At 38.3% G+C, this 20,415-nt stretch overlaps 3 protein-coding genes across 3 annotated transcripts; 2 read left to right on the forward strand and 1 right to left on the reverse strand.

Annotated features, from left to right (window-relative positions):
- Positions 1–698: 698 nt before the first annotated feature.
- Positions 699–8,395, forward strand: LOC146481810 (uncharacterized). Its single transcript, XM_085107586.1, has 5 exons — positions 699–758; positions 2,252–2,323; positions 2,754–2,825; positions 7,313–8,316; positions 8,369–8,395. The coding sequence occupies exons 4-5, from the start codon at positions 7,345–7,347 to the stop codon at positions 8,393–8,395; spliced, it is 999 nt and encodes a 332-aa protein (XP_084963712.1). The 5' UTR covers positions 699–758; positions 2,252–2,323; positions 2,754–2,825; positions 7,313–7,344.
- LOC146481811 (uncharacterized) lies at positions 8,343–12,881 on the forward strand. Its single transcript, XM_085107779.1, has 2 exons — positions 8,343–10,264; positions 11,054–12,881. The coding sequence occupies exons 1-2, from the start codon at positions 8,422–8,424 to the stop codon at positions 11,089–11,091; spliced, it is 1,881 nt and encodes a 626-aa protein (XP_084963905.1). The 5' UTR covers positions 8,343–8,421; the 3' UTR covers positions 11,092–12,881.
- Positions 12,882–13,592: 711 nt separating this feature from the next.
- LOC146481812 (N-alpha-acetyltransferase 20-like) lies at positions 13,593–19,921 on the reverse strand. Its single transcript, XM_085107780.1, has 6 exons — positions 19,772–19,921; positions 19,144–19,168; positions 17,054–17,144; positions 16,014–16,149; positions 14,773–14,909; positions 13,593–14,296 (listed from the first exon to the last, which is right to left on the reverse strand). Exons 1-6 carry the CDS (start codon positions 19,822–19,824, stop codon positions 14,211–14,213), a joined length of 528 nt encoding a protein of 175 aa, XP_084963906.1. The 5' UTR covers positions 19,825–19,921; the 3' UTR covers positions 13,593–14,210.
- Between the last annotated feature and the right edge of the window lie 494 nt (positions 19,922–20,415).

The raw sequence follows: 20,415 nt of genomic DNA on the forward strand, positions 1-20,415 counted from the left end.
ATCCAACACTCCAAACAATGTTTCAGTCGATTTCGAAACACCTCGAACTTGTTTAAAAACATTCGGCTACGCCTCTTTTTTTTTCAATCTACTTCTCGGTGTTTGAAAATCAAATGAAATACTTCCCACGTTCAACATATATCACAAAAAAATGTAAAAGAAGTTTACTTTATCGAAGTCTTCTTATAGTTTGTATCAGTGAAACTCTGTATACACTATTCGCACGTCAACAGTGGATTAATAAGGCAACAATTTTTGCTAGCGTTTCTAATGCGCAACAACAGCTAGTGTCACATTCATGTGGCTCTGTTCATGTACCCAAATTTGGAAAACGAAGCATTCGATATTCGTAAAAGCCGTAACTCGAAATAGCAAAGCTTGAAACTGAAATCATCACAGCTACTCATTTGTTTAGCTTGTTGTTAGTTCACGGATACTGCAACTCTCCTGTAGCTATTTGTCGGGTTTTTTTGCAAATATATTCATTAATTTAAAAGTGGCTGAAAATTAAACGGATTGAAGGTACAGATCGTAAACTCTTTAGAATTTTCTATTTTTGTTTTCGGATCGTGTACCAATCATTGAGCTGAAAATTACTACAACTTCCGCAAGCAGAACATTGAAATACGCCTCGCTCAGCACAATCTTTCCAAAGTTTTGGTTCAAATCAAAGATACATATTTCATGAAAGAGTTAAGTAATAAGATGTTGGTCAACGCTTGGTCTTGGATTAAGTCATTTCTTAATAGCCGTTAAAAGTTAACTTCTGAAATTTTGCAAAGTGATTACATTTATTGTGAATGTTGTGCACAATTTGCTGCCAATATTGCTAAAGTATCGGTTGGTCCCACCCGACCTTGTATGTAGTTTGTTACATGTACAAATGCATAGGCTGTCGTGATTCGCTCTTTTAACGCACAAAACGTGCTTAATTGTCTTTGAATTGGGTACCTTAATAATTGTTTGTCTCCAATTTTTTTGGTGCAGGGTCATAATTTCTAATGAGCTTGATTGAACAGAAGAAAATGCTCCAATAAGCATCAATTTGATACAACAGTGGTAAGTCATTAATTTATTTACGCCAGATAAGATGCTGATAGCCATAAATGATTGTTCTTTTATCTTCCTCAAAGTCATTCATAAAACAAGGCAAATCATTACCGTAAAGGAGGTTTGGAAATGTAATTTTGCTGAATTTTTGCTTTGAATTTCTCCAAATTAATGATTTAAGAAGCTTTATCAAACACTAGAAGTAATGTTTCAGCCGATTTCCAAACAGTACCTCGAACTTAGTTAAAAAACATTCGGCTGCGCCTCTCTTTTTTTTTCAATCTACTTCTCGGTGTTTGAAAATCAAATAAAATACTTCCCGCCTTCAACATATATTACAAAAAAATGGTAAAAGAAGTTTACTTTATCGAAGTCTTCTTATAGTTTGTATCAGTGAAACTCTGTATACACTATTCGCACGTCAACAGTGGATTAATAAGGCAGCAATTTTTGCTAACGTTTCTAATGCGCAACGACAGCTAGCGTCACAGTCATGTGGCTCTGTTCATGTACCCAAAATTGGAAAACGAAGCATTCGACATTCGTAAAAGCCGTAACTCGAAATAGCAAAGCTTGAAACTGAAATCATCACAGCTACTCATAGGTTTAGCTTGTTGTTAGTTCACGGATACTGCAATTCTCCTTTAGCTATTTGTCGGTTTTTTTTTTTTCGATCGTTGCATATTTAACAATGCAAATATATTCATTAATTTAAAAGTAGCTGAAAATTAAAAAGATTGAAGGTACAGATCGAAACTCTTTAGAATTTTCTATTTTTGTTTTTGGATCGCGGGGCAATCATTGAGCTGAAAATTACTATAACTTCTGCAAGCAGAACATTAAAATACGCCTCGCTCACCATAATCTTTCCAAAGTTTTGGTTCAAAGATACATATTTACTCAAAGAGTAAGGCAATAAGCTGTTAGTCAACGCTTGGTCTTGGATTAAGTCATTCCTTGATAGCCGTTAAAAGTAAACTTCTGAAATTTTGCAAAGTGATTACATTTATTGTGAATGTTGTGCACAATTTGCTGCCAATATTGCTAAAGTATCGGTTGGTCCCACCCGACCTTGTATGTAGTTTGTTACATGTACAAATGCATAGGCTGTCATGACTCGCTCTTTTAACGCACAAAACGAGCGTAATTGTCTTTGACTTGGGTACCTTAATAATTGTTTGTCTCCAATTTTTTGCTGCAGGATCATAATTTCTAATGAGCTTGATTAAACAGAAGAAAATGTTCCAATAAGCATCATTTTGGTACAACAGTGGTAAGTCATTAATTTATTTGCACTAGTTATGATGCTCATAGCTGTAAATGGTTGTTTTTTTTATCCTTCTCAAAGTCATTCATAAAATTAATAAAGCAAATAATTACCTAGCCTCTCACGCAGGGGTTCTTCACGCGTTCCTGTCCCACGTGTTCTGCGTGTTCTGCGTGGGAGGCTAATCATTACCGCAAAGTAAGTTTGGAAATGTGATATTTGGTGATCTCTTGCTTTGAATTTCGCCAAGTTAATGATTTGCAAAGTTATATCAAACACTCGAGATAATGTTTCAGCCGATTTCCAAACACCTCGAACTTGGTTAAAAACATTCGGCAGCGCCTCTTTTCTTTTTATCAATCTACTTCTAGTTGTTTGAAACTGATAAAACACTTCCTTCCTCAATAATTGTTTGTCTCCAATTTTTTTGGTGCAGGGTCATAATTTCTAATGAGCTTGATTGAACAGAAGAAAATGCTCCAATAAGCATCAATTTGGTACAACAGTGGTAAGTCATTAATTTATTTGCACTAGATATGATGCTCAGTCATAGCCGTAAATGGTTGTTTTTTATCAGGGTGGTAACGAGGTATGTTTTCCCCAATAATCCCACATTATGGCCGTAAATTTTGATCCCTGATTCCGAAATTTTTATAAATTTTTATCCCTGATCCAGTGAAAATTAGTTGATCCCTGGGTTCAGCTCAAACGCGGAATCTGGGTCGGACAAACGGCCTATAATTGTTGCTTGATTAAACCTGGATAAACTACAAAATAGGTCAAAATGAAGTGTCGCTTGAGTTTTTAAACTTAGTTTCAGCATTCATGAAATGGAGAATGACAGAATGGGAGTTTGATTCCCGTCAGTTCTTCAAGTTATGATTTCTTATCGGCATAATAGTTCCATTTAGTTTACTGGTTGACCAACTCAGTTCAGTCGCACATCTAGTCATAACTCATTACCTGCTTGGTCTGGAGTTTTTTCTGGTTATGTTACCCTGTGACATAATTGTAAGATGTTACCAGCTCACAGCTGAGATCGAATAAGCTTGAATCTAAAAAACCGAGCCTGCAAAAGGCTTTCAGAGTGCGCTTAGCGCACAACGCACGATCGCGCTATGAATCCGGCATTCCGTTAGGTTCTTTATCAGAAAGACTAAACGTTTCTCAAAATGAAGTCTTTTGATATTATCTTGCCATAAACTTTCCGTTCACACTTGCAAGTAGGAAAACGAGATCAAAATGAGGTCTCTTTGAAATAGATCATGGCTAACGCGGGGCTTGACCAACGATCTAGGAAACTACAGTATTTCACAGAACCAGGATGATTAGATGGTCCTTTCCGCACCACGCTGAGAAAATACTAATATAATTTGGGCAGAGAAAGGAAACTTGAAAAAGATCTTTTTTTCTTTCTGGATTTGCATTAATTTTTAAAATTAAAATTTCAATGACGAGTAAATTTGTGATCAAAATTTTGGGCGATTCCCTTGCCACCTTGAAAGCTTTGTGCATTAAGTTTGGTTACTCGGACGTCTCAGCTACCTTCTCCCTAGCATAATCAGAGCAAGCTTCGTTATTTGCTGTATCTTCTCTTAACACTTGCCACTTGATATTCTGCGGAAAGTAATTTGTGTTGACAGCTTGTAAATGAAGCTTTGTATGATATTATCAGAAGCTGTTAACAGGCCCGTAGCAGGGGGAGGGGCAGGGGGGGCTTGAGCCCCCCCAGAATTTTTGGAAGTTACAAAACAGTTTGCCAAAAAATAAATAATGAAACGAAATTAATGTGTAGCAATCAGTCTTAAACTCTGACGCTGCAAATGCCTTTTCACAGCCCTTTAAAAATGTGTTTACTACCTTTCAGTTTCCTTCGCTAACAGTTTGTTTTTATATACAACAACAACAACAAAGGTACTCCTACCTTGTGAATCGGAAATAAGAACCAAAATGGATCGAAATCAACCAGTCTTAAGCCCTAAAAGCTGTTAAAATAAACTACTTGTTTTTTAAGGCATCCGCTCATTTATAGCAATACAAATGTCCTTAGACCTCCTTAGTGTATAACAATTTAGTGTTCGCGCGTTGTCGAAAGACACACAAATGTGTCCTCTCAAGAGCCAGAGAAGGAATTCTCCCACAGTCGGATTCCTACTGCCCGGTTAAAGCCAAATTTTAAAAGAGAAAGAAAAATTTGTCGTCGTTTGTTTACGTCCTCCTTCAAACGTGAAATTAGGATACTTCACATGTTAGTCCACGTAAAAGGAACGGCAAAAAAAATGTACCAAAAAGTGTGATGCAGGTGCAAAGTTATTGTTTTACTTACTAAATCTACTTTTTTTTCCTTTTTTTAATGTTCTCGTTGCATCTTAAACTCCCTAATCAGTCTGGGTTTTTTTGGGTGACGGGGGGGGGGGGGGTAGTTTGCATTTTGCTGATCCCCCTCAATTGTTTTAGCCTTGCTACGGGCCTGCTGTTAAGAGCAAATTATGCTTAAGGCTAGCAAGTGACCATATATGGTCTCTTGAGCTTGGTCAGAAATGAGAAATACAGTAGTAGTGTACAGTACCAAGTACAATAACGAGTTCTTTGATAACAAGATTTTGCCTTAAAAAAGATTTCGCCTTTCACTGTCGAAAGGGTATGTATATGTCTCTACAAATGAAGACGTCTTTGTTTAATTTATTGTTCTGAGTGCCAAGCACCATCCTCGTGTGATAGATTTAGACAGAGGGAAAACGTTGGCAAAAAACAATGTCCATTCTATGAATTTTTTTTCCTAAGTCCTTATTCAGCAGCCAAAGACCCAGACCAATTCGGTAGATCAGTCACTGCAGTTATGTATAGCTCCAACAAACTGAGTCAATCACAGCAGAAAGTCACTGATATTTACTGAAAAAAAGGGCGACATGGTATAAATATATTTAGGAATTCGGAAAAAATATCCTGACGTTTTGTAGTCAGGCTAGTCCAGCAAATCGTATTTCATACAGTTTAGAACCGGAACAAAATGTTACCGCAAAAATACATTTGAATTTGTAAACGGCGTCAGCTCTTTCCGTCCAATTAAATTAAATTTAATTAAATTAAACCTGATCCCCTCGCAGCACTACTGATCCCAATCCCTCGGCTTGTGATCCCAGATCCCACCCCATTTTTTGCCTTTGATCTCTGATCCGATATACCTCGTTACGACTCTGTTTTATCCTTCTCAAACTCATTTATAAAGCAAAACAAATCATTACCGTGAAGGTGGTTTGAAAATGTGATCTTTGGTGAACTTTTGCTTTGAATTTCTCCAAATTAATGATTTGAGAAGCTATATCAAACACTCGAAATAATATTTCAGCCGATTTCCAAACGCTGCCAACTTGGTTTGAAACCTTCGGCTGCGCCTCTTTTTTTTTTTTCAATCTACTTCTCGGTGTTTGAAATTCGGATAAAATACTTCCCGCGTTCAAGATATATCACAAAAAAAATATAACAGAAATTAACTTTATCGAAGTCTTCTTATAGTTTGTATCAGTGAAACTCTGTATACATTATTCGTACGTCAACGATGGATTGATAACGCAAAAATTTTTGCTAACGTTTCTAATGCGCAACATCAGCGTCGCATTCATGTGGCTCTGTTCATGAACCCAAAATTCGAAAACGAAGCATCGATATTCGTAAAAGAAGTAACTCGAAATAGCAGAGGTTGAAACTGAAATCATCACAGCTACTCAACTGTTTAGCTTGTTGTTAGTTGACGGATACTGCAACTCTTCTATCTGTCGTTTTGTTCGATCGTTGCATGTTGAACAATGCAAATATATTCATAAATTTTAGAGTCGCTGAGAATTAAACAGATTGAAGGTACGGATCGTAAGCTCATTTGAATTTGCTATTTTTGTTTTCGGATCTTTGGAAAATCATCAAGCTGAAAATAACAAAGACTTCCGCCAGGAGAACATTGAAATATGCCTCCCTCAGACGAACTTTCCACAGATTTGGTTCAAAGATATATCCTTTTTTTGTCCTTCTCAAATTCATTAATAAAACAAAAATAAAATCAGTACAATGAAGGAAGTTTGGAAAAGTGATCTTTGGTGCACTTTTGCTCTGAATTTCTCCAAGAATTATTAATGGTTTGAGAAGCTATATCAAACTCTCGAAAGAGTATTTCATCCGATTTCCTAGCACCTCGAAGTTCAAGTGGTTAAAAAAATGCGGCTGCGCCTCTTTTTTTTTTTTTTTCAGCATACTTCTCGGTGTTTGAAAATGGAATAAAACACTTCCTCGCGTTTAATATATATTACATAAGAATATAAGAGAATTTAACTTAATCTAAGTCTTTTTAGTTTGTATCAGTGAAACCCTACATTTACTATTCGGACGTCAACGATTTATTAATAAGGCAACAATTTTTGCTAGCGCTTCTAGAGCTCAAAGTCAGCACATTTCCGAGGTTCTCTTCGTGAGCTTTCGTGTGTTTTCGTTCATTTTTGACGGATCTTCGGCCTTCACAAGAAAGAAATGCGGGTGTAACATCGTACTAACTCGGATAGTTTGTTGTCAATCAGTCAGGGGTTGCATTGGTGAGGGAGGGGTAAGGGAGGGTTAGCTATATCATATTTTTTCATTAGGGTCGGGTAGGTACTTCTTGAATGTTTTATTGATGGATTATGTCTGTTGATCACCGTGGCTTGGAAGACTGAGAATACGACTATATATCCCTTATTGCTCCCGAAGCCGAAAAAAAAGCTGTATACACATTATCTCAGAAAAGGTCGACCGAAGTCAGGTCACCCATTTACAGTTTTGTTAATTTCCATTAATGCAGAACAAAAATTAATCATGTCTAATAATAGCAAAACTACTTCCTCACCCTTACGCTAACCAGAGGCAAATTCTCCAATCTTGCCTCATACTTTTTTTTTGTAAAAGTCTGAATGGAGAGACACTTTTCGTTTAGATCATGCATCGAGATTTTCAAACTTTCTTTTTCTCCAGATACTTCCTTGGTATAACAGAAGTACACGAAAATGGTGGATAGAAAGGCAGCAGATCTGGAGTATCTCATGAAAGAGCTCAGTATTGCCAAAGAACAGGGGGATAGAAAGCGGGAGGGAACTGCCTTAGGCAACATGGGCATTGCTTATTACCGTCTGGGTGATTTTGAAAAGGCCATTGAATATTACACGCAATTCCTTAGTATTGCTAAAGAATTAGGGGACAGGGCTGGAGAGAGAACAGCCTCTAATAATCTGGGCGCTGCTTATCGAGGTCAAGGTGATTTCAAACAAGCCATAGAGCACTACAAACAAAGTCTCAATATTGCTAAAGAATTAGGGGACAGGGCTAAAGAGGGAAAGGCCTCTTATAAACTGGGCATTGTTAATTATGATCTGGGGAATTTAAAACAAGCCATACAGTACTACAAACAAAGTATCAATATTTTTAAAGAATTAGGGGACAGGGCTGGAGAGGGAGAAGCCTCTAATAATCTGGGCATTGCTTATCATGGTCTGGGGGATTTAAAACAAGCCATAGAGTACTGGAAACAAGGTCTCAATATTGCTAAAGAATTAGGGTACAGGGCTGGAGAGAAAACAGCCTCTAATAATCTGGGCGTTGCTTATCTAGGTCAAGGTGATTTCAAACAAGCCATAGAGCACTACAAACAAAGTCTCAATATTGCTAAAGAATTAGGGGACAGGGCTGAAGAGGGAGAGGCCTCTTATAAACTGGGCGAGGCTTATTACAGTCTGTGTGATATCAAACAAGCCATAGGGTACTACAAACAAAGTCTTACAATTTTTAAAGAACTACGGGAGAGGGCTCGCGAGGGACATGCCTATCAAAATCTGGGCGTTGCTTATTATCGTCTGGGTAATTCTAAAGAAGCCATAGGGTGCCACAACCAACATCTGAGTATTGCTAAAGAATTAGGGAGGGTGGAAGAGGGAAAAGCGAATGGCAATGTAGGAGAAGCTTACTGCCGTTATATGGGAATCGCCTGTTGTAATCTAGGTGGTGCTTACTCCCAACTGGGCTATTCAAACCTAGCTAAACATTACCACGAACAAGCTTTAAAAATTGCTGAAGAATTAGGAGACAGGATGGGAGAGGTAGTATGCCATGCCAGTCTGGGACAGGATTATAAAATTCTGAAGGACCTTCAAAATGCCAAAGCGCACCTAGAAAAATGTCTCAGTATTTCTATAGAAGTGGGTAACAGAGATCACGAGGGAAAGGCGTATGTCTTTCTAGGCAGAATTCATTTTGATTTGGGTGATTATGAACAAGCCAAAGAGTACCACAATAAAGTTCTTAGTATTGCTAAAGAGGTAAAAGACAGGGAGGATGAGGGACTTGCCTATGACGGGCTGGGTAAAGTTTATCGCGAGTTGGGTAATTTTAAACAAGCCACAGAGTACTTTAAACGATATCTTAGTATTTCTAAGGAGACAGGAAACAGGTTTGGAGAAGCCATGGCATGCTTTTCGGTAGGTTATTGTTATGAATTGTCGGCTTCCTTTTCTGAGGCCCTAGATTATTATCGATCGAGCGTAAGATTCTTAAATGACACAAGAAATCTTCTTGAGTCAGAAGATGCGTGGAAAATAACCTTCCGTGACAGGCATCGGTGTGTGTACACTGCATTGTGGAGAATCCTTGTGAAGACCGGAAAAACTGATGAGGCTTTGTGTGCTGCTGAACAGGGACGAGCACAGGCTTTGATAGATGTTTTGAAGACACAGTATGGTATGGACTTACCATCGACCCCATCACTTGAACCTAAGGAAACAATTTCCTACATTTCTAACGATTTCACTACACAAACAGTGTTTTTAGCACTCGATTGCCATAGAGACATCATCAGTTTTTGGTTCCTGGCAAAAGGTAGAGAGATTTTCTTTACACGCCTGAAAATTATACATGGAGATCCCGCGTTCTTAGTGGAAACTGCTTTGAAAGAGATTCGCGCAGGTGTTGATGTCAGATGCGAAGATCGCTCAATGGATGAGCCAAGTGATGACCAACCAACCAACAGAGTCAACAGAGAAGCTGTTGAGGAAGACGAACAGTCACGGACTTCCACAGTCAATTCTTTGCGTCCACTCTACGATGTTATTATTGGCCCCATTGCAGACTTGCTCCAAGGTGACCAGTTAATCGTTGTTCCGGATGGTCCATTTTGCCTGGCTCCTTATTCTGCATTGAGTGAAACCATCAGGATTCGCATTGCCCCCTCGCTGACCGCTTTAAAACTAATCACAGGCTCACCTGAGGACTTCCACTGTAAGAGTGGGGCGCTGCTCGTGGGAGATCCATGTTTAGAGGAACTTACTGACCCGTTTGGGAGGCCCATTTGGAATCCGCTACCTTGCGCCAAAGAGGAAGTAGAGATGATTGGAAAACTTCTGAAGACGACACCTCTCACAGGCAGAGATGCAACTAAAGACGAAGTGCTGAAGAGACTCACCTCAGTTGCTGTGGTGCACATTGCCGCACATGGATGTGCGCAATCAGGAGAAATTTTGTTGGCACCGAACCCCGATCGGACATCCCAGGGCATCAGAAGACAAGACTACATTCTTACAATGTCAGATGTTCAAGCAGCTTGTCTAAGAGCAAGACTCGTTGTCCTGAGCTGTTGTCACAGTGGCAAGGGAGAGATTAAGTCCGAGGGCGTGGTGGGCATAGCACGTTCTTTCTTGTGCGCTGGTGCTCGGTCTGTCCTGGTGTCACTCTGGGCGATTGATGACGAGGCAACCATGGTGTTCATGGAAAGTTTCTACCAACACCTTGCAGATGGAAAAAGCGCCAGTGTGGCTCTTCACCAGGCCATGAAATTGCTTCGAGAGACAGAGCAGTTCAGCGCCCCGAAGTACTGGGCCCCATTTGTGCTGATTGGTGATGACATCACCCTTGAATTTGGAGAACAGGATAAACAGGATGGTAAGTAAACAAAAATATTTTTTGATTGGTTAAAAAATTTCTCAATATTTGTCAATGCCAGAAATGTTTCAAAACTTATAATAAAATAAGTTGTTTACAAAGCCATCTCAGATAAATTTTTAAAGAAGATGTGAAAGGTGTGGAATTTATAAACAGCTGAAGCTTTGTGTTAAAGATGTTAATAGAAGGAAAATCATCTTAGTTGTATGCAGCCAGTTGCAGCAAGCAAGTCTGAAAAAGCTTTACGCTTGAACGGCCAGCCTGAATATCTTCCAGGCTTTCTATGGCCTGCAGTACAAATACTTGTAGTTGTTGTATATTTCCCCTACTGTTCAATTTGCACTGGCTGGTTTGGATTGGGGGGAGGGTGGAAATTTATTAAAAAATGTGGAGTATTTAATAAAGTTTCCTATAGCTCAGTGATTAAGCATCTGAACTAGAAAATTATCTGAAGGTCTAAGGTTTGAGTCCTGATCGAGTATTAGGCCAACGCTCAGATTTCCTTTTTTCAAGTTTGCCTGACGTGCCGCTCACTGAATAATTCATCATTTTCAGCAGTTTGGTTGGGTTTTTGTTTTTCAATCAAATCATATACTGCTTTATCTTTATCATTTTGTCCTTGTTAACTCTGTTTTTCATTTGGTAATCAAACCTAGCGCCCAATTTAATCGAAGCTCGAAAAACTCGGGGGAGATACTCCAAAGAATAAAGTCTTAATTTGCAACTTAATAAACCATGCAGTGACTTTAAACATTGAAATTATAACATTTCTGCTTCTTTTCTTGACAGATGCTGCATCATCAAGACAAGAGACGACTAGTGAATGAGAATATGATGCATACTTGAGACCAACTTTGATTGACTTCAATTATCACTTTAATTGGTGCAGATCAAGGAACAATGCATGAGCATGAACAATTAATTTAAGCCATTGGACTTTAAAGAAGACTGGCTTTTCACTTTTCTAGATATATGTGGAGAAAAGTGCTTGTACTTAATTGTTTATATACATTTTGAAACCATTGCCTTCTTTGATATGAGATTAAGAATAGTCAAGATTAAGTTTTGCTCAAATATTAGTTTACAACCAGTGAAGTTTATACTTAATAAGCCAAAAGAAACCTCTTCCCAAGGTCTCAAGGGAGAAAGAGAGGGGACCCTGGGAACGGGGTTGTTCGACTAACAAGCGTGACACGGCGACTGATATGACTGGCAAACATGCAATTTGATTGGCTGAACAAGGGTATTCTAATTTTCGATAGAGTACTCAGTCTAGTAAGTGAGTGCAAGGAAAATTTTCTGAATTAACAAGACAACTAGCTTGTAATGACCCATTGTACAGGATTTTGTTGTTGTTGTCAAATGGGTTGGTCGCCGGGTTATGCTAAGACAATAGAGAGATTGAGAATCGCATTTACGACAAACTGCAAAAATGAGTTTCTTGAAAAAATTAGTATTAACATAGATGAGAATAGTGCAAAAGAATTCTGGCCTTTGATATGCTAACCCAAAACTTATCATTTTAACTGAGATTAACTGGAAAAAGCAAGTCAGTGGCAAATGTAGGCTAAACATGCATGGTCACGAGGTCATTTCTGCCATTTGCAGTTTGCTGTAAACATAATTCTAAATCCCTCCATTATTAAGGTGGCTCTATCTACTAAGTGCGATACAAATGAATAATGCAAATAATATCATTTCAGAATTGATCATGGGTACGTTTCTCATATTACTTCCAAAGACTGAGTCGCACCTGAGGAGTACTTTTCAAATCCCCTTTAATATTGATTGTTTTTGGTGCAAACTAGCCCAATGTGTTTCTTCGCCATGTTACATTTTCAACATTTTAACTTTCAAAGTTTTTAAAAAGAGACTTCGTAATTGGTAACAAAATTAAAATTGTGCAAGCTTGTAAAATGGTTTTTCAGGTGAATATTGTTTTGGATTAAGTTGTGAGAAACGCACTCCAGGGACAAGTTGTTTGAAGCCGACTCCAGGTTGGCGTTTATGTAAATGTTTGTTTGTCTATCTGTGGCTTTGTTTGTTTTATCAAATGCAGTACAAGCTCAACTTGACTTCTTGAGGTGCGAAAGAAGACCGAATCGTGAAAACAACATTTAAGAAATTCCAATAATTAGGAGCAAGCAAGCAACTTGGTAGGCAAACAAGCATGTAAATAAGGGGGTGTCCACGACTGTTGTTTAAACTTTTTTTGCCTGACAGGAGGAAGCTCATCTCCTCATTAACTCTTCAAGCCCTAACAGTGATCAGCATCAAATTTCTCCTTGTAATATCAATGCTTATTCAACCCCTGATGTCATGAGAATTAAGGATATGATCACCCAAAGTGAATTTTCTTGATATTCTAATAACTTCTCCCCAGTACTTTTATAAAAAAGGTATATAGGCACAAGATAGGAGAATTTGTTCTTTGATGTTAGGGGTTAAAGGGTTAAACTGGTTGATGCAGATACGGCAGTAGGCCAAGTGATCTCTAACCAGAATGAACTTAGCTCGGCACCATGACGACACCCCCTTAAAAACATTAAGTGTGACATATACAAAAAGTGTAACTTTTGGAAACATTAATTTTTGGAATAAATTAATTATGATAAAACTGGTTTGTCTTTTAACAGTAATTAACTTAAAATATTGCCGTTTATTTTTGCCTAGAATACTTTTCCCACGCCAGTTTTAGTTTTGTTAAGTCTGTCAAACAGGCTTGCCTATAAGTATTTTCTTGAAGAACAAATTAAGAAAAACACCAAACTCAATGTTCTCAGAAGGAACGCAGGCACTTCACACTGGAACCTCATGTGGATGAAACCAAAACGATAGAGGACCTTATAAGTTAAAAACACACTAATAAGTATGCCCTTTCAAAGAAAAACGCATTTTGTTTTGTATGCAATTTTGAACGAGGTATCAGCGAGGACAGGAGCTAATTGATACAAGAACTCGCAGGAAACATGCATGGACGAAAAGTCAGCTGCCATGTGTTCAGCAAAATGAAGATGGAAGACTTAAAAAAATGTATTCGACGAGTAGATTTGGGGTGGCAGTAACATTCCTTAGAATGCCGTACTTTCTTTACTTGTTCAAATTGGATTGCAAAGATAACAGTCCAAATACTTCAAAAGCCAGGGGGTTGGAAAACTTCGTCTCCTATGCAGACGTTCTTAGGCTTTTGACGTCACGCACTCCTCCCCACATGGGTTGTTACGTCATGCACTCCCACTCATGTGGGGTGGGGTGCGTGATGTGAAGAGCCAAAGAACTCTAGGTAGGAGTCAGGCTAATGTATACTGAGAAAGTACAAGAAAACAGCTTTTGTATAGTGAGCAGTTTATTGAAAATACACCACAAAGAAAAATTGTAATTACACCGATCACCTTCAAAACATATCTATGTACAACAAAATGGCGTTTTAGGACCAACTGTTGGGTTACAGGCCAATGGGAAACAAAATTCTTATGGGAACTACAGAGCATGGAATAAGATATAGAATCAGATCGCTAAGAACTAAGAAATTCTCAACACTCGTTTCCTTGCAAATGCCTTGACACTGAAAGGAGAATTCAAGTTTTGATCACTAGAAAGTTTTGGTATTTTAAGACAACATTCCCAGTTGATGATTCTCTTCATTCTCATCACTAGTCTTAACGACAGTGTATTGCCATTCTAAGGAGAAATCAGATGCTGATCTCCATATTTTGAAAATTAACCCTTTAATCCCTAACAGTGATCAGCATCAAATTTCTACTTGTAATGTCAATGCTTATTCAACTCCTGAGGTTATGAGAATTAAAGAATGATCACCCAAGGTGAATTTTCTTAATATTTTAATAACGTCTCCCCAGTACTTTTACAAGAAAAGTATGGGGACAAGATAGCAGAATTTGTTCTTTGATATTAGGGGTTAATTACCAACAGTTGGTCCCTAGTTTTATTCAATATCTTCTGGTCTGACAGGATCTTTGACTGGAATCACTGACTTCCTCTCTTTGTCACGTGACAGTGCCTTACGCATATCTGAGGACAAAATGTAATACATGTTCAGTGAGAAAGCAAATTTTTAACATGTTGATATCAGATCTACTTACTTTTTGCCCTTTGGGTCAGACTTTGACTTTATAAAGAGGTTCCAAATTTTTTATTCTGTGGATGACATCCGTAATTGTGACCATTCAACTAAAAGCTACTGAGCAGTGCTTTCCTGTGGTGCTGTTTATAATGCTGTACAAGGTGACTCTAAATTTTGAGTCTGTGGATGAAATCCTGAAGTGTGACCATTCAAATAAAAGCTACTGAGCAGTACTTTCCTGTAGTGCCATTTATAATGCTGTACAAGGTGATTCTAAATTTTGAGTCTGTGGATGAAATCCTGAAGAGTGACCATCCAAATAAAAATTTACACTGTACAGAGCAGTAATTCCCTGTGATGCTGTTTATTGTGCTTTAAAGGAAAATTAATCATGTGCATTAAACCCAGCTCTATAGCTTCTCACCATATGCATCTTCATCAGGATCTCCAGAATAGTACTCAAGAACTCTGCGATAAATCACATAGCCCAGTTGCTTGTACATGTCAACAGCAACATTGTTACTCATACGCACAAACAGGTCAACAAAAAAGGCATCTTTTCTGAAAAATTAGCAAATTGAAATGAAAAACAAAATATATTGTGACTTGCGATTACATATCAAATTTTTAATTGGTACCATGAAGCTTTAAAGAAACCAGCTCAACAAGGAAACGGAAGGTAAGATAAAGTAACATATGGCGCGAGTCAATGCTTAGCTGGTTTCAGTAGCATCAAGCAACGAAGAGTATCAATACTCCCCCTAAGAGGGATGCTACTATAGTTCATCACAGGATATCCAGCATGAAGTGACTAGGAGTATTACTACTCCCCCCTGGATGGGATGCTAATCCATCACAGCATACCCAGCATGAAGTGACTAGGAGTATTACTACTCCTCCCTGGATGGGATACTAGTCCATCAAAGGGTGACCTCCCTCAGTATGTCACTAGTCCCATTTATACATCAGGGTAAAGAAAGACACTGTGGAGTAAAGGTTTTTTGTCGAAGAAAACAACATTACGATGAGACCAGCCTAGCGTCAAACCACTAGCCCTCCAATCTTTTGACCAAAGCTTGGATCTAAAGTCAGACCCAATAACAAGTACACCACTGTACCTTCACACAACAAGGAGAGTAGCCACTCACTAACCAGGACATATCCCCCGCCTGTTGTTTCTACTCACTTTCACCAATTGGGAACTTGAGCAGCGACAATGGCTACAGCAATGACAAGGCCACAACAGAATCAGTTTAATGGAGAAAAATTATTGCTCTGTATGTAGTACGTTTTTAAATTTTGGTACAGTTCTTTGCCATCCTCTGCAAAACAACATGATCAAGATCGTTCAAGGTTTTGTGGAGAAAATGAGCCTACAACGGCAAATTTGTCATTCTCTTTCTTAACTCAAACATCATTCCTACCAATTTGGTTCCTAATTAGTTGAACATTTTTTCACGAGTTGAGTGGGTTGAAATAATTGCGAAGTAACACATCTTAAAATGAAGTTATATTAAATTTTTCAACTGATGTTTGCGTTGCTGTTGTCATTGTCTTTGCTTAAGTTTCCCAATGTGTCAGCCGCATGACCAGTCATCTTTCCTGCCTGATTATTATTTAATTATTTCCCCATTTGAAAAAACAAATTTTATGGCTAAGAATTACTTCTCTGAGATTTCTTCCAAGTTAGACATCAGCTTTGCAGCAAGGCCCAGTCGACGGTATTCGGGGGCGACAGTTACTGCAGTCACATGACCATGCCACTCTTCTTGTTGCACACTTCCTTCTGCCTTCCCCATGACTGGAAACAATGGAGGATATTTGGTATGAGAAAGTTCGAATTAGAGTACCACTAAAGCAGAACAGCTGTATAGAATATTTTGAAAGAAGGGTAAACAGTGCTATTTGCAAAATTGTCACTAGCTTTAGAGAGCAAATAAAACTTCTTCTTCTTCTTCTTCTGCTGAATGATTAGCAAAGGTAGAAGAATCTTTACCTTCACTTAGCCGAAGACCTTTGCTGTTGCTGGAAAAGGAGGGGGTGGGAGGTGGGGGTGTACTCATTCAAAGACGTTCCACCCAGAGTTCACACCCTAAGTTTCATTGAAAGGGTTCCCTTTTCACAAACATACATAAAAACAATGTACCACCTTCTCATAGCTTGATGCCCAAGATGGAAGAATTTCCTCTAATTGGCAAAGTTGGCCTTATCACTAAATCTTTACTACTCTTTCTTTCACTTCAATTTGATTGCTACGCTTACAGCGCAGTCTATTTTTCCGACCCTTTAAAATACAAAAATGTTAAATTTCACAACCCTCTTGCATGCTCAGAGGGTGAACAAGGCATGCCATTTGGGTATTGCAACCCAGTGTAACTCACTACATGTATATATATGAAGTCTGTAACTTACAATTGCTGCAAAATGTGAACTGATAACACTGTTTTCCTTTGTTTGCAAATAACAAAGAAAATTAACCCTTTAACCCCTAATATCAAAGATCAAATTCTTGTATCTTGTCTCCATACTTTTCTTATAAACAGTCATACTAGGGAGAAGCTATTAAAATATCAAGAAAATTCACCTTGGGTGATCATATCCTTAATTCTCATGACCTCAGGGGTGGAATAAGCATTGATATTACAAGGAGAAATTTGATGCTGATCACTGTTAGGGCTTGAAGGGTTAAGGAAAGAATCACTTACTGTAACCCATTATTTGTCCTGTAGGAGATTCAATCACTTGAAAATACTCAGGCCAGTGCGCAAGATACTGAAGATAAAATGCTAATCCATACTATGTTGGTGTTAAGAAAGTAGCAATTGATCTGGTAGAATTATAGAAAAGATTAAATGAAAGGCTGCCTTGAAAATAGCCCAAAATGACTTCCGATAAATTGCTAGATTCTCCTTCCATATTGCCTTGTATTTGGTTATGAAACAAAAAGAGAATTTGATCTTACATCAAAACTCACTTACTAATAGGGCTTTATAACAAGCTTCCCTTAAAATGGAAATCAAACCTATGATTTGCCGCACTCTTTCAACTGTGCTGATGGTAGCATACATTTACAGAAAAAATTCATCATTCAAAGTGGCATCCTCAATCCCCACAGAATCAATGAATGCTTTTCATTCGACTAATTTATTACTACACCATATTGTCTTTCATTGCGCAAATGCCACTCACTGACATTCCAATTCTAGCAGTATGCAGGATATTTGTCCCAGGAACCTAGTTTGATGGCTTTAGCTCCCACAAGTCTTCTGTAGGTTCAGTGGTAGAGCATCCGAACTAATAATCGGAAGTTCTTAGGCTCGACTCCTGATAGGAGCAGTCCGAATTTCTTTTAAAGAATTTGCCTGTGTCATTACTGAATAAATATACATCATTCTCATTTGTTCGCCAGGCTTACAGTGTTACATCACATTTTTTCCTTTCATTGCGCATAGCCCACTCATTGACATTCTTTTCCTAGCAGTATGCAGGATGTTTGTCCCATGGACCTAGTTAATTAATGGCCTAATAGCTTCCACGAGTCTCCTGTAGTTCAGTGGTAGAGCATCCGAACTAGTAATCAGAAGGTCTAAGGCTCGACTCCTGATCAATACGGGCACTGGGAATTTCTTTTTCCGAGTTTGCCTGTGTCATTACTGAATAATACATCATTCTCATTTGTTCACCAGGCTTAAAATATTACATTACATTATTTTTCTGTCATTGCACATATGCCACTCATTGACATTCCAGTCCTAGCAGTATGCAGGATGTTCGTCCCATGAACCTAGTTTGATGGCTTTAGCTCCCACAAGTCTCCTGTAGCTCGGTGGTAGAGCATCCAAACTAGTAATCAGAAGGCCTTACTAGGCTCGACTCCTGATCAATAGGGGCACTCGGAATTTCTTTTTATGAGTTTGCCTGTGTCATTACTGAATAATACATCATTCTCTAATTTATCCTTGTTTCTCATGTTACCATCCTTCCACTAATAGCATAGCTCCCATGCACTCCAAGTAAGCTACACACAACCCACGATTTCTTGATTTATTCTGATGAAGGGCTTAAAGCTCAAAACTGCAGCTCTAGGATCTCTTTACGGTAACCAAATTACCTTACCAACTCAGTTGTGAAGACCAAACATTCATAGACCACACGCTAGGTTCATATGTGATACGTTATGTGTCCTGCGTACTGCTAGCATGAGCAACTATCTCTAAAGTGTTGTGTGGTGGTAACAAGAGAAATAAATTTTCCTTTACTTTGTTAAAAAGTGAAGAACATACACCTAATGCAAAAATGACTGACATTTTAATATTTTTTTGGCTGTATTCAAATTAGCCTCACTAGCCTTGCCCAAGGTAAAATATTCTTTTGATATTTGAACTCAAGAACGAGGTTAGAGAGGCTAATTTGAGTGCAGACAAAAGAACATTAAAATGTCAGCCATTTTTGCACAGAGCCTATGAGGCTTGTTAAAAAGACGCAATCACAGCAAGCCACCATTAAAACAGCCTTGGCCTGTAAAGTCATCCTGACAGTTTTAAATGCAATTATCTAAAGAAACCAGTGACACAAAAGAGGCTTCTCGGTCACAACGTGGCTGAGAATCCCAGACTCAGAGCTGAAGTCCATTCAAATGTCCTGGAAGGAGGCAAAACAGACACCCTGGATTGAGATTGATGGAATGAAGTAGTGATGCCAATGAAAAGGAATGATGATGATGATGATGATAAAAATGATGATGATTTAAAGGAATGAACTTGATTTTACATTCGCAGACAGCATAAAAGGATACAGTTTCTGTCAATGGATCCAAATTCCTGACAAAGGAAAAAAAACTTGACTTAGAATCACGGTAGGTTGGACTTAATAAGAATAGAATGCACTTAATAAGAATAGGATGCAAGCAGTTATTTTACTACCCAGTAAACCAAGTTCTGACCCCATTTCAGACCAAAATATACTTATAAGGCACTTTCCAGTTCGCCAAATTCTCAGTTCAACTGGTTAAGATGCAAATGGGATGCGTGGTATGCAGTTAGATCCGGGACAAAATTGGTGGTTCAACTCTTCGATCCATTATTTGGGTTCGTCATGTCCTGTATTGGGTTCATCTGGTGTCATGATCTGAAGAATGGATAATTATAAAGGTTACCCCCCCACCCCCCCTCCTCACAACCCTAACACAAAACAGGATCAAAATTTGATGAAGCTTACATACAGTTTTGTTCAGTGATTGAGTAGCAAACCTGATTGTGTACATCGTTAATGATGAAATTTCCAACTAGTATACAACTCATATGGGCATGAAATTGATCGCCAATAAGGTTTTATGCATAATGAACTCGCTTGTCCTTGTCATCAAATGCATAAATCTTTCCAAAAATCATCATTTCGAGAGTACTATAGACGAAAATACTTACACGTTACTGAAATGGAACATATCATCGCATCTGAAAGGTCTAAGAGTCGACATTTTAGCGTTTAAAGTCACTGAGGATCACACTTGTTTGCAAATCGTAAAAGAACGAAATATTCCAGGCACATCATTTATTTCTGGTAGGAAGCTGGTCACTAGTACCCGGTCTTTTTGCAAATTGCACAAAAAACTTAGCCCTCCCCGGAAAGTCTCATTCCAGCGTCACACTCAATTATAGCGAAAAATGAATTGAAACATGACCTGAATTTGTGGGCGAATTAAAATTGCTAGACAACGATGAAGTTTGAGATAACAAAGAAGTTGAATTTAAGAGAATATCTTGTAATTTGGCCGCACTGGTCAAATAATTTTTTTTTGACACCTTGATATTGGCCAAAACAACAAAGCATTATGTCAGAATTACGTTGAAATGACTTTTTCCGTTGAAACACTTTTACGTTGTATTATAAGAAATCGCTCTGCTGATCGTTTTTCGAAGCTTGAGCTGCACTATACCATGTGCAAAATGATTTTCTGCGTAATCTATAATATGACGTGACATCATTTCCGCTAATTAGGTTTAAATCGGAACATAAAAACTAGCTTTCAGTTATGCTTCACATCATTTGAAAGGCTGCAGAGGACGCC

This window comes from Pavona decussata, unplaced genomic scaffold (genome assembly GCF_977016875.1).
Source record: "Pavona decussata unplaced genomic scaffold, jaPavDecu1.1 SCAFFOLD_48, whole genome shotgun sequence".
Classification (NCBI taxonomy): domain Eukaryota; kingdom Metazoa; phylum Cnidaria; class Anthozoa; order Scleractinia; family Agariciidae; genus Pavona; species Pavona decussata.